The sequence below is a fragment of the Leucoraja erinacea genome, chromosome 23, assembly GCF_028641065.1.
Source record: "Leucoraja erinacea ecotype New England chromosome 23, Leri_hhj_1, whole genome shotgun sequence".
Classification (NCBI taxonomy): domain Eukaryota; kingdom Metazoa; phylum Chordata; class Chondrichthyes; order Rajiformes; family Rajidae; genus Leucoraja; species Leucoraja erinaceus.
Genome location: NC_073399.1, coordinates 4,727,777 through 4,738,336, shown reverse-complemented (window position 1 = coordinate 4,738,336; position 10,560 = coordinate 4,727,777). Strand labels below are relative to the sequence as shown.

General features: G+C 40.5%; 1 protein-coding gene across 1 annotated transcript in view; it reads left to right on the top strand.

The window, feature by feature from the left end:
- LOC129708122 (dynein axonemal heavy chain 9-like) overlaps positions 1-10,560 on the top strand; it is a 295,482-nt gene that overhangs the window by 54,961 nt on the left and 229,961 nt on the right. The window contains exons 23-27 of the mRNA XM_055653686.1: positions 1-54; positions 938-1,063; positions 1,913-2,152; positions 2,910-3,070; positions 6,902-7,058. The exon at positions 1-54 is cut by the window's left edge and continues 99 nt beyond it. Coding sequence (XP_055509661.1) covers positions 1-54; positions 938-1,063; positions 1,913-2,152; positions 2,910-3,070; positions 6,902-7,058 — 738 coding nt within the window. The remainder of the gene's footprint in view (positions 55-937; positions 1,064-1,912; positions 2,153-2,909; positions 3,071-6,901; positions 7,059-10,560) is intronic.

The following is a 10,560-nucleotide window of genomic DNA, read 5'->3' as shown; positions in this document are numbered from 1 at the left end:
AGCAAGGAGGATGAATATGTCAACTTCAAAGAGCCATGCGACTGCGATGGGCAGGTAGGAAAAGCGTGACCCCTGTCCCTGCTGAAGGTATCCAAATATGTATATGAATGGGAATGGCCTATTACAGAAATGCATCCAGAAATTGGGTGTGATGCTGGAAAGGAAACATCAACTGTCACACTGCAGATGAGCAAGAGTAATGTCGTATGTAATAATGGATGCAATTTGTTTTAACATATCTGTAGAATGTTTTGTAGTTTTCAAGTTTCTCATTAGATTACTTTTCTATTCTGCTTTGTGCTACCAATTAGTTTTTAAATCCTTGTGTTGTAAAGCATTAGAGCAGATAAACAGGCCCTTTGGCCCATAATGTCAATGCTGGCTATCAATTAGCCATCCATACTAATTTACTAGTACTATGTCCATAGCCTTCTGTGCTTTGGCAATTCAAGTACAACCAATTCTCATTACTCTGACACTGGTTATTCCAGTATAATCACTAATTCACTGGCAGTATTTTCTCTGTAATGGATCGTAACACAGCACAAGTCTGGCAATTCATATTCCACCATTTTCCAAAACCAATTGATATTTTAGCATTATATTTCAAATTGTTCAGCAGTCAGTCAGTTTACAAAACAAGCATTTCAAGCCATGTGTCTTCAACTCTTCATTCAACTCACTGCTGATCAAATAATATATTTTATAAACTGTACAATGACTACTTTCATTTAACCTGTTATCTATTATTTTCAACGATTATTGAAGTGTCATTAACTAAATTTGGCAAATTTCAACGTACCAAAATGCTGTTTTTCAATATTCAACAGGCATTTCTCTCAAGTTTCTAATCTGTCCAAGATAATTTATTTGGTTTATAAGATTGTAACATTGTTTGCATCATAATAATGAAAGCTTCATTTATTTTACGTCCTAGGTTGAAATTTGGTTGAATCGTGTGTTGGACACCATGAGAGATACAGTGAGGCATGAAATGACTGAAGGTGTCGTGGCGTATGAAGAGAAACCAAGAGATCAGTGGCTTTTCGATTATCCAGCTCAGGTAAACCAGAACTATCTGTAAAACCAGCTTCATCACTTGCCCCTCACCTGCATTTTTAATTATTTGATGTATTTACGCAGCCAATAAGTAGTTGAGCTCTGCAGCACTGGAATGCAGCATCGATTTTTGTCTTCTTCGCTCAGAAACCAGAGAAGAAAATCTTGTGGACGCTGATGAGCAGAGTTCAATTGATTATATAATAATGCAATTAAATTGACAATAAATTAGATTATCACTTGTCAATGCACTTGATCTTCACCACCTAAATGCATCATTTGTCCAAGGAATTTGTTGAATCTGGAATAAATCCATCTCTTCCGTGGTCCTCTTATTGATGAACTAAGTCATTGCATTACCAAAGTCACCAAAGCGATACCATGTTCTTGTATAAAATTGATGTTGTTAATCCTAATCTAGTTACTGCATTCTGCCAGACAATTATTGCTTCCTGTTTAAAGGTGTACACTGTTGAATGGTCTTTGATCGGAAATGTTACTTCAATTTATTTTTCAAAGGTACTGTCTGAAGAAGGGTTTCGGGCCCGAAACGTTGCCTATTTCCTTCGCTCCGTAGATGCTGCTGCACCTGCTGAGTTTCTCCAGCTTTTTTGTGTGCCTTCGATTTTCCAGAATCTGCAGTTCCTTCTTAAACATACCATCTGACTTGTTGGGTGCTTCCAGCATTTTCTCTTTTATTTCAGATTTACAGCATTTGCAGTTTTCACTTACTTGTATTTCATATATTGTTCACTACTTGCACTTTAATGGTCTCATCCTATTTCGGCAAAATAACCCGTACATTAATATTGAGGCAATTGATTCAAAGCTGTCCCTGATTTTCCTCAACCAGGTCGCGCTTACTTGCACTCAGATTTGGTGGACTACGGAAGTTGGGATTTGTTTCGCCAGACTGGAAGAAGGCTATGAAAATGCCATGAAGGACTATTACAAAAAACAGATTAACCAGTTGAATACGCTTATTACCATGTTAATTGGCCAGCTCTCGAAAGGAGATCGGCAGAAGATCATGACTATCTGCACGATTGATGTCCACGCACGTGATGTTGTTGCAAAGATAATTGCTCAGAAGGTTGGTGCCACCAAGTACAGTCTGATATTGACCCACAAATCACATTGTATTCTTGAGTTTTATTGCAGTATTTTTTTCACACTGAGTTTGTTTAAAGCTCATCCTGTCCCTATAATTTTGAAGCTTTAGTTAGTTCTTTTACATCTCAATATATCCGTTTAACATAATTATTGTACACTTCTTGTGATTTTCATTGACTGAAATGGAACCAAATACTTTGAAGCTTATGTACTTAGTGGGAAATTTGATATTGTCTACTTACCACTATTGGCCTATATCCAAATTATCCCCAGTCTGAAGAAGGGTTTCGGCCCGAAACGTCACCTATTTCCTTCGCTCCATAGATGCTGCTGCACCAGCTGAGTTTCTCCAACATTTTTCCAAATTATCCCCAATGAGATAACAAAAATACATTTGTAAGACAGCAGGAAATATCAAATGCTGCTTTCAGGCATAATTTCTACTGTAAAATGTTATTTGCCATTTCAGAGTGCACCAAATGGACTTCTTTAGCACTTGGGTGGCGAGAAGAACTTTTTATACATGACTATCATCATTATATTGGGAGATGTCACAACCTGTTTGGGAAACTAGGAAACTTACTTGTTCATGGTCAATTCACTGGTTTTGGCACAGCCAATGTATTTTCAGTGTTGCATCTGTGAGGCTGGGAAATAGTTTATTTAAAGTGGAGTATTTCTTTCTATTTCATCCCCACGCTTTGCGGTTATTGAAGAGTGTACACTTCCTTTGACAGGTTGACAACTCTCAAGCTTTTGTCTGGCTCTCCCAGCTCCGTCATCGCTGGGATGATGAAAGGAAGCACTGCTTTGCCAACATTTGTGATGCACAATTCTTGTATTCCTATGAATATCTGGGCAACACCCCCCGACTGGTTATCACACCTTTGACAGACAGGTACGTGCAGGGTTGAAACACCATGGGTGCTGATCAAACATGTATGATATCAAATGTATTAACTATGAATAGAATATAAAATATAATTTGACGTCCATGGCTAGCCTCCACAATTTGGCGTCAACATTTTAATGGCCACAGAGTGAAGAAAAGGTGTCCAGGATCTTATCTGATGGTCCTTGTTGAGAAGCAGCAATAAAAGTTTCCAAAGGTGATTGAAAGACTGGTGGAAAGACCAGGTGCTGAGAGCTCTCTTGTACCTGCATTAAGAAGGCAATTCAACACACCTGAGCAATTACAAACGCCTGTGAAGCCATGTGTCCCGAAAATTATGGTACTCTGAAATGTGGGGGAGGGGGGTGTTTGACCTTTACATAAACCTGCTACGGGGTCATGTGGAGACTTAGAGCAAGATGTTACAATTTGTCCATTTAACAAAAATGAGATCAACGACTCACAAAGAGCTGAGACCATACTGTATAAATGCATATCCTTAATCCTTATACAATTATGATTTCAGCAGCTCAGAAAACATAGTTGTAACCTTAGTCAATAATAATATATATATTTTTTTTTAATTCTGTGAAAGTCGGCAAATCCACATTTGTGTAATTCAGCTTGTGTATTTCGCATTCTGTGACCTTAACCTGGACGGTTTCTTTCAGGCTTACTCTTGCTCGAAGACAAATAATTTATAGTCGAATGACACGTAAATCCGAATCTTTCCACAGGGATAGAGTTACACATCATCTCTGATAAAGTATTGGTCCGAATACGTGCCACATTGCTTAATTGTTACTCCACTATTATCTCTCTTTCAGCTATAAATTAATTACATTGATGTGACATATTTGCTAATGTTTTCAGACATCTCTCTGTGTACCTGACATTGTGCACAGGTTCTGCAGTGTTCCACAGTACGTGCTGCCTCCAGCTTCCTTGCCCGATATCTCTATTTATTATTCCTGCTGACAATGCATTAATTTATTGTCAACTTGTTAGTACAGTCTCTGCAGTTCAATAGATTATGGCTTCGATAACTCAATAAAATGATGCCAGATGTGTCTTGAAACCTGTTTAAGTGAGGAATTAAATTGTTTTAAGTTATGATTTATCCCCTCACTATGTTGCACTGCATGGCTTAAAGCTTATCCCATGTGAAAGCAGATTTGTTTAAATCTTTGCTTTTTTTCGCATTTTGGATATTATCCATTGATTCTGTGTAATGATCAGATACAGCATCTTGTGTGAAATGGAAATTGGATTCTATTCTCAAACATCCAGTGTTTTTTTTATTTGATATAAAATCTATAGTCAGATTGGGAACGTGAGTTGTGTAGTTGAACACCCATCCTGCTGTTGCTTAAACCAGTTATTGGTTAGTAGGCTGTAGAATGGGCCCATTTAACCCCATTGCTTTTCCTAATGCACAGCGAGCCCTGCCCAAGTTAATCTCACTGAGCATTTTCGAATGCATCCGAATCCCGCGCCATGCGACGACGTATTGACGTGCATGCGGGCTGGCCGGTTCTTCACGCAGTCTCATCACGAGATTTCGATATAAAATTGTATATTATCCCCTTATATTTGACCTTCCACTTGCTTGGATTAAACTCCATCTGCCATTCCTCTGCCCATTTCTGTAGCTGGTTTATATTTTGCTGCATATCTTAACAGCCCACCTCACAGTCTTGTTGTCAACAACCTTGGTGTCATCTACATACTTCCTAAGCAATCCATCTACATTTATGGCCAATAATGTATTTATTTATTTATTTATTGATCTTTAGTTCTTACTCTCTTTCCATGTACTTTTTATTTGGTTGCTGATCACCACTGAACAACAAAATATGGTTGAGTGGTCACAGCAATGGGCCATGCAGTTCAACCCTTCCAGGCGAAACATCTTACAATATACTTGGTGCCACCCTTGAAAAATCCAAACAACCCAAGTATCTTGGCATCAAATTGCAGAATGATCTGTGTTGGAATGGTCAGACTCATCATGCAACGGTGAAAGCAACAGGTGTCCTAAACTTTCTGAGGCGCAACTTTCACCTTTGTTCAACTTCTGTCAAGGAGAAGCTATACTTCACCCTCGTTAGACCTCATTTGGACTACGCAGTTGCAGCATGGGACCCATACACAAATAAAAACATTTCTTCCATCGAATGTGTCCAAAGACAGGCAGCTCGATTTGTTACTAACACCTACGAGAGAGAAGCGAGTGTCACCAAACTTCTGAATTCTCTGGGGTGGAACCCTCTCCAAGACAGACGTGAAGCTCACCGTTTGACATGTTTTTACAAAATGTTAAATGGTCAGCTCGACATAGATCACAAGACCTACACCAAACCCAAACCAATTAGGAGCAGACGAGGGCATTCGATCCAATTTGTGATCCCAGCTACAAAGACAGATGTGTACAGCAATTCGTTCTTCCCCCGCACAATTAAAGCATGGAATAATCTCCACCCTACTATAGCTACCCAACCAGATGCAACTTAATTTAAAGTAGCTCTTTCTTCCTAAGAACCCTTTCTGGCTTAAGTCCTCCCTGGCTCCACCACCTCCAGTTTAAATTCCATTTGGAATATTTTGGAGGACCAAGAAACCAAGAACCAAGAAAGGAAAATATACAGCAATGGTGTCATTGGGACCATATATCTCATTGATCTAAACATGTAGTTGGATCCTCCTAGCTACAAGCAGGTCAAATGAGTGGACAAAACTATGTGATGACAATAAATCTTTGTTTTCAGGATGCCCTTGGGAAAGGAGCACAGAAGGCTAATGTACACAGATAGCAAGTAGTCAGGAAGGGATGATAAGATATAGGCCTTCTTTGCAAGAGGGATGAAGCAGAAAAGTAATCAAGTATACAGAAGTTCAGTCAGGCCACAGTAGTGTGAACAGTTCTGATTTTAAGACTTAAAGGATGGATCAGGGGGAGTTCAAAGAGCTTCCCGGATTGATTCTAAGTTAGAGAAGATTATTTTATGAACAGGATGGGCCGATGTTCCCAGGACTTGCGAAGAATGGCAGGTAATCTTATTGGAAATCCATAAGATTTTGAGAGGTTTTTCAGGCTAAAAGCTCAAAAGGATGAAGTGACAACGGGTCTCGAAAAGAGTTGAGAATGTTTTGAATTTTCCACTAGACAACTGTGAAGGCTGTTTCTTTAAATACATTCTATGCTGAAATCAATAACAGTTCTGACTTGTGGGGAATCAAGGATAGTGGGGACCAGTTGGGAAGAGAGCTGAGGCCAAGGTCAGGTCTGACATAACCTTACTGAATGACAAAGCAGGGTGAATTGCTAATTCTGGCTCGTTATTTTTCCATGTTTTAAGACATAATTGAAAAATAATCTAAGTTTTTACTCCCACACCTAATTTATATTTGAGACAATTCTAATGCACGTCGCACATTGTTTAATTTCATGTGTGTTAACCATGCTGATGGCTATGCTCTTGAGGCTGAGCACAAGTTGTCTATAAACCATTGAGAAGAATCCTTTGGCTATCTTGGCATATCGGGGTGTCAGGGGTTATGGGGAGAAGTCGGGGGAATAGGGTATTGGAGGGAGAGAATGGCGGAGTAGACTTGGTGGGCTGAATGGCCTAATTCTCTCTCCTATCACTTATGTCCTTATATACTTTATTCTCAAAGTTTATACATGTGTATATTTCATTAGGTACACAAAATTGCTGGAGAAACTCAGCGGGTGCAGCAGCATCTATGGAGCGAAGGAAATAGGCAACGTTTCGGGCCGAAACCCTTCTTCAGACTGATGGGTTATATGATGTATATTTCATTGTTTGGTTTCAGATGTTATATCACGCTGACCCAGTCTCTACATCTGACGATGAGTGGAGCTCCCGCCGGGCCTGCAGGAACAGGGAAAACTGAAACAACTAAAGATTTAGGCAGAGCACTGGGAATTATGGTTTATGTATTCAACTGCTCTGAGCAGATGGACTACAAGGTATGCTCTCACCCCTAAATAACCAGTCACATTTCATCCTTATTAATCTTATCTATTGTAACTTTCATTTATATTTTCTTTGTAGCAAGGCAATTATTTCATAAAAAATAGAACACTACAGCACAGGCCCTTCAGCCCACAATGATGCCAGGTTATACTGATCTAATTTGACTGTACATGATCGATATCTTTCTATTCCTTGCACTTCCATGCGCTTATCTGAAAGCCTCTTAAACACCTCTATCGTAGCTACCTCCACCGCCTTCCCTGGCAGTGCATTCCAAGCCCCCAATATGATATGCCTGTAATCTTTGTATCACATTCAAATCCAAAAGTAACAACTTTTGGTTTATAAATCTCACAGCTAGATTCTGATGGAGGTGAGTTTTGCGATGTGGATTGTACGGGAGGCAGCAGTATCAGGAAAACAACACTTTGGAAGCCAGATGAATTAGCACCAAAATATTCATCTGATTGGTAAAGTCCTCAATATCAAGCTGAAGTTACAGCTTAAGAAGCATAAGTTTACATATTTTTGCTATGCTTGCAATAAAGCCTTTCTGGCAAGATGATTAAATATGATTGTGTAAGAAAGAACTGCGGATATTATTATGACATTAAATATGATTGTTTCAGCCTCACAAATGAGTGAGAAAGTGGGTCATTGTTCTGCAGAGATTCCATTGTTGCCAGTTTAACGTTGCTGTTGGTCACCCTCCATCTGAAACGTATCCTTCTTTTCGAATTGTATGTGTTATGGATTTTCATTTTAAGATTTATTTCAATACATAACATCTCGCTTGTTGCTGGTGCTAGAGATCTTTCTGAGTAACACACCAAGTGAGGCAGTGAGCAGCTCCCAACTATTCACCCTTTTGGGACTTGAACCACTTTCTGATCGTGCCGTTCATTCTCTCCCACTCCATAAGTGGTAGGAGCAGAATTAGGCCATTCGGCCCATCAAGTCGACTCCGCCATCCAATCATGGCTGATCTGTCTCTCCCTCCTCACCCCATTCTCCTGCCTTCTCCCCATAACCCCTGACACACCCTGCCTTAAACATATCCATTTACTTGACCTCCACAGCCTTCAGTAGCAAAGAATTCCACAGATTCACCACCCTCTGACTAAAGAAATTCCTCTTAAAGGAACGTCCATTAATTGTGTGGCGATGACCTCTAGTCCTAGTCTCTCCTAATAGTGGAAACATCCTCCCCACATCCGCTCATTCCAAGCCTTTCACAATTCTGTACGTTTCAATGAGGTCCCCCCCTCATTCTTCTAAACTCCAGCGAGTGCAGGCCAAGTGCCGTCAAACGCTCATCATATGTCACCCACTCATTCCTGGGATCATTCGTGTAAACCTCCTCTGGACCCTCTCCAGAGTCAGCACATCCATCCTCGCATATGGTGCTCAAGACTGCTCACAATACTCCAATTGTGGCCCGACCAGCACCTTATAGAGCCTCAGCATTACATGCCTGTTTTGTATTCTAGCCCCCTTGATATAAATGTTAACATTGCATTTGCTTTCTTTACTAACGATTGGACTTGCAGATTAACATTTTGGGAATCCTGCACCAGCGCTCCAAGTCCCATTGCACCTCCGATTTCTGTATTCTCTCCCCATTTTGAAAATAGTCTACGGCATTATTTCTGCCACTAAAATGCATGACTCCACTCTTTGCTACACTGTATTCCATCTAGTTCCAATCCCTAAGGAATTTGTGACAGATCTTTAGTGTAAAGGGCGTGTCCCACCTACACAACCTCCACAGGCAACCACCGAGCACCTGTGATGGGTCGATGAAATTTTAAAAATGTTGAAATGTCATCGGCGACCAGAAAGACGCTACGACTCTTGGAGACCTCTCACAACCATAGGAGACCTCTCAGGACCGTACAGGCTATGTTGGAAATTTCGGCGACCTATCACGGGTGCCAGCAGTCGCCTGTAAAGGTCGCGTAAGTGGGACAGGCCCTTAATCTTCCTCTGGAGAAACAACTGTAATTGTGGAGGCGGTGTAGAGAGGAGTTTGCTCTGGTACTTTATGGAACTGAATTAAAGGCACTAAGTAGTCTGCCTGTAGTTACAACAGCCTGGTACATAAAGTGAGGGAATTATTTATGTACAGTATTGCTTCTGTCAAAATTGAACCATGTTTGTGATCTTGTAAATTAAACTGCGCATAAACCACTTCACTCTGATATTTCTAGTAAACTTACCAATCAAATCCCTGACAATGCGATACCGTTTGGACTGAGCTGGCTAATCCAGTTTCACATTTCCCACTGTAATACTTACATGATTGCCTTCATACTGTTCCATGGAGACTAGGGATTTTTCTCGAATCAAATTGTTAAGAAGCCTAAAACCTAAACAACGCAATATTTTTAATACTCAGCAGGTCTGACAGCATGGATGGAGAGAGGAGAATAGTTAATATTCAAACATTGACCTTTCATCAGAACTGGGAAAACCTAGAGGTAACATTAGATATTTGATACAATGAAGGAGAAGGAGAGGATATCTGCTGTCGAGGAGGGACAATATCAGCCCTGATGATAGAATGATAGAGAAGGGGCGAAGAGTAGTGGTGAGGCATTCGTGAATAACACAATGTAGGTCTGAAGGAGGTGTAAATAAACGCAGATGAATAAATGAGTGAGCATGAGCAGAAAAGAGAAGGAGAAAAGGAATAAAACTATCTGAGCACTGTCAAGATCAACCACAAGCTTGGCTTTGGTGACTGTTCGAAATTATGGAACTCGATCTTGAGACTAGAAGGATGTAAAATGTCTAGTCAGAAGCTACCATGGGTTTAGTTGGAACAATGATTGAATGTGGAGACATTGGGATGGGAGAAGGTTGGAAAATAAAGGTGGCTGATAACAGGAATCCCTAGGCATGGAGCACAAGATTACAGACAGACTGGATAGACTTGGTTTATACTCTCTAGAATTTAGAAGATTGAGAGGGGATCTTATAGAAACTTACAAAATTCTTAAGGGGTTGGACAGGCTAGATGCAGGAAGATTGTTCCCGATGTTAGGGAAGTCCAGGACAAGGGGTCACAGCTTAAGGATAAAGGGGAAATCCTTTAAAACCGAGATGAGAAGAACTTTTTTCACACAGAGAGTGGTGAATCTCTGGAACTCTCTGCCACAGAGGGTAGTTGAGGCCAGTTCATTGGCTATATTTAAGAGGGAGTTAGATGTGGCCCTTGTGGCTAAGGGGATCAGGGGGTATGGAGAGAAGGCAGGTACGGGATACTGAGTTGGATGATCAGCCATGATCATATTGACTGGCGGTACAGGCTCGAAGGGCCGAATGGCCTACTCCTGCACCTAATTTCTATGTTTCTATGTTTCTATGAACATGTTCTGGAAAGTGTTCAAGAAGGAACTGCAGATGCTGGAAAATCTGAAGAAGGGTTTCGGCCCGAAACGTTACCTATTTCCTTCACTCCACAGATGCTGCTGCACCCGCTGAGTTTCTCCA